At 47.5% G+C, this 1,617-nt stretch overlaps 1 protein-coding gene across 1 annotated transcript in view; it reads left to right on the top strand.

The window, feature by feature from the left end:
* LOC102299453 (calpain-1 catalytic subunit) overlaps nt 1-1,617 on the top strand; it is a gene marked incomplete in the record, with an annotated part of 12,314 nt that overhangs the window by 1,953 nt on the left and 8,744 nt on the right. The window contains 1 exon segment of the mRNA XM_014340777.2: nt 69-138. Within this exon segment, the coding sequence (XP_014196263.2) occupies nt 69-138 (70 nt within the window).

A 1,617-nucleotide genomic window follows, 5' to 3' on the forward strand; every position in this document is an offset into this window, starting at 1 on the left:
CACACACACACACACACACACACACACACACACACACACTCATACCTGCATCTGATTGGCTGTTCCAGGAACTGACCCGAAACCCTCAGTTCATTGTGGGCGGAGCCACCAGGACCGACATCTGTCAGGGCGCTCTGGGTAAGTCATGTGACCTCTCACAGGTTATCTGTCCAGGTTTAACATACTGCTACTTATCTGGCGGTTATTAAGCAGTTGTCAGAGAAGCTTTCCGACAGTCATGGAGGCAGTTATCAGGTAGTTATTGGTGCAATAATTGGTGCAGTTATCGAGCGGTTATATGCAGCTGTGGCTGAATGAACTTTAGTATCAGCGCTGGAATAAAAACTCCGCATCAAACCCAAAATCAGCTGCTGACTCTGTCCTGACCCGCCAGCTCAGATTAGCACTTTTTGTTTGCTTTGACGCCGTCACAGAGACGCTTATATGCAAACATCCTTATTTTCATTGTCAGAGCTCCCAGTTTGCACTGGGACAGGCTCAACCGGTCTGATATGCAGTGTGAGTCGGCGGTTGGAACTTTCCAGTAAATCAGGTGTGTGATTCTTAGAACCACACACAGAAACCTGCACTTCCTGCTCCTCCAGTACCTTCTCCTGAACTCCAGGAAACTGTTTAGCACCGCAGAACCTTGTGGGCCTCTTGTTTAGGTGGTTCTCGATGCTGGTTGGTTTACCACACTGACCTGTGCATGTGTGGTTTGTTGTTCATTAACAAGCCAGTCATCCTGAAACTGTGTTTCTGCTTTGAACAAACGTTATTCAGCACATGCAGCACTTCGGCAGTCATGTGATTCAGGCTCCGCCTCTTTCATGTAAACGTGCTGGTGGTACGATCAATGAACTCCAGGCTGATTGATCCAGCTGATCATATACATACATACAGTTAGAGCTGTGTTACACTCCTCTGTCTCTTCGGTCAGCTGAGGCCATCGTAACTCTGCATCTGTGAAAACAGGAAGTAAACCAGGTCCTCACAAACACGCAAACACCAGCATGTGTGTATGAGTCAACAGACTGGTCTCTGTGTGTCTCTCTCACACACACACAGGACTCCACCCAGCTGACTCACTGTATGTGTGTGTGTGTGTGTGTTGAACTGGACAGGAATGATCGGTATGAACCCTCCACCCCTGGCCGCTGGTGGGAGGAGCTCAGGCTTGTTTTCGATGCTTTGGCTCCGCCTGCTGGAGGCAGAGAAGCACTTTATAATAACAGGGGACTCAGACTGAGTGATCAATAACAACTAAACAGTAATAATGGATCAATAACAAAAACAATCAGCATTAACGTTCCACTGCGCTGCTTATTGATCCCTAAAAGCAACTCACAGAGATAAACGGGAAGTGGACAAAATACCAGAAACACTTGCAGGGCTACGAGCCTGGCTCTGGCGATCCTCAGTCTTTACTTCAGTTTTGAGTTTGTTTACTTCCTGTCATGTGACCGCTGTAACTCGTCCCTGCGTGGATCCATTTTGGTTTAGTTCTAATGTTTTTGTCTAAAGTCAAAACTTTTGGCATTTCCAGCTCCGCGCGAGCTGGCAGCCTGTTTCAGCGGCGCCTACTCAGCACTGAGTAAAGTACTTACTTACTTACTT

Source organism: Haplochromis burtoni, unplaced genomic scaffold (genome assembly GCF_018398535.1).
Source record: "Haplochromis burtoni strain Fernald_Lab_line unplaced genomic scaffold, NCSU_Asbu1 Contig_387, whole genome shotgun sequence".
Lineage (NCBI taxonomy): Eukaryota > Metazoa > Chordata > Actinopteri > Cichliformes > Cichlidae > Haplochromis > Haplochromis burtoni.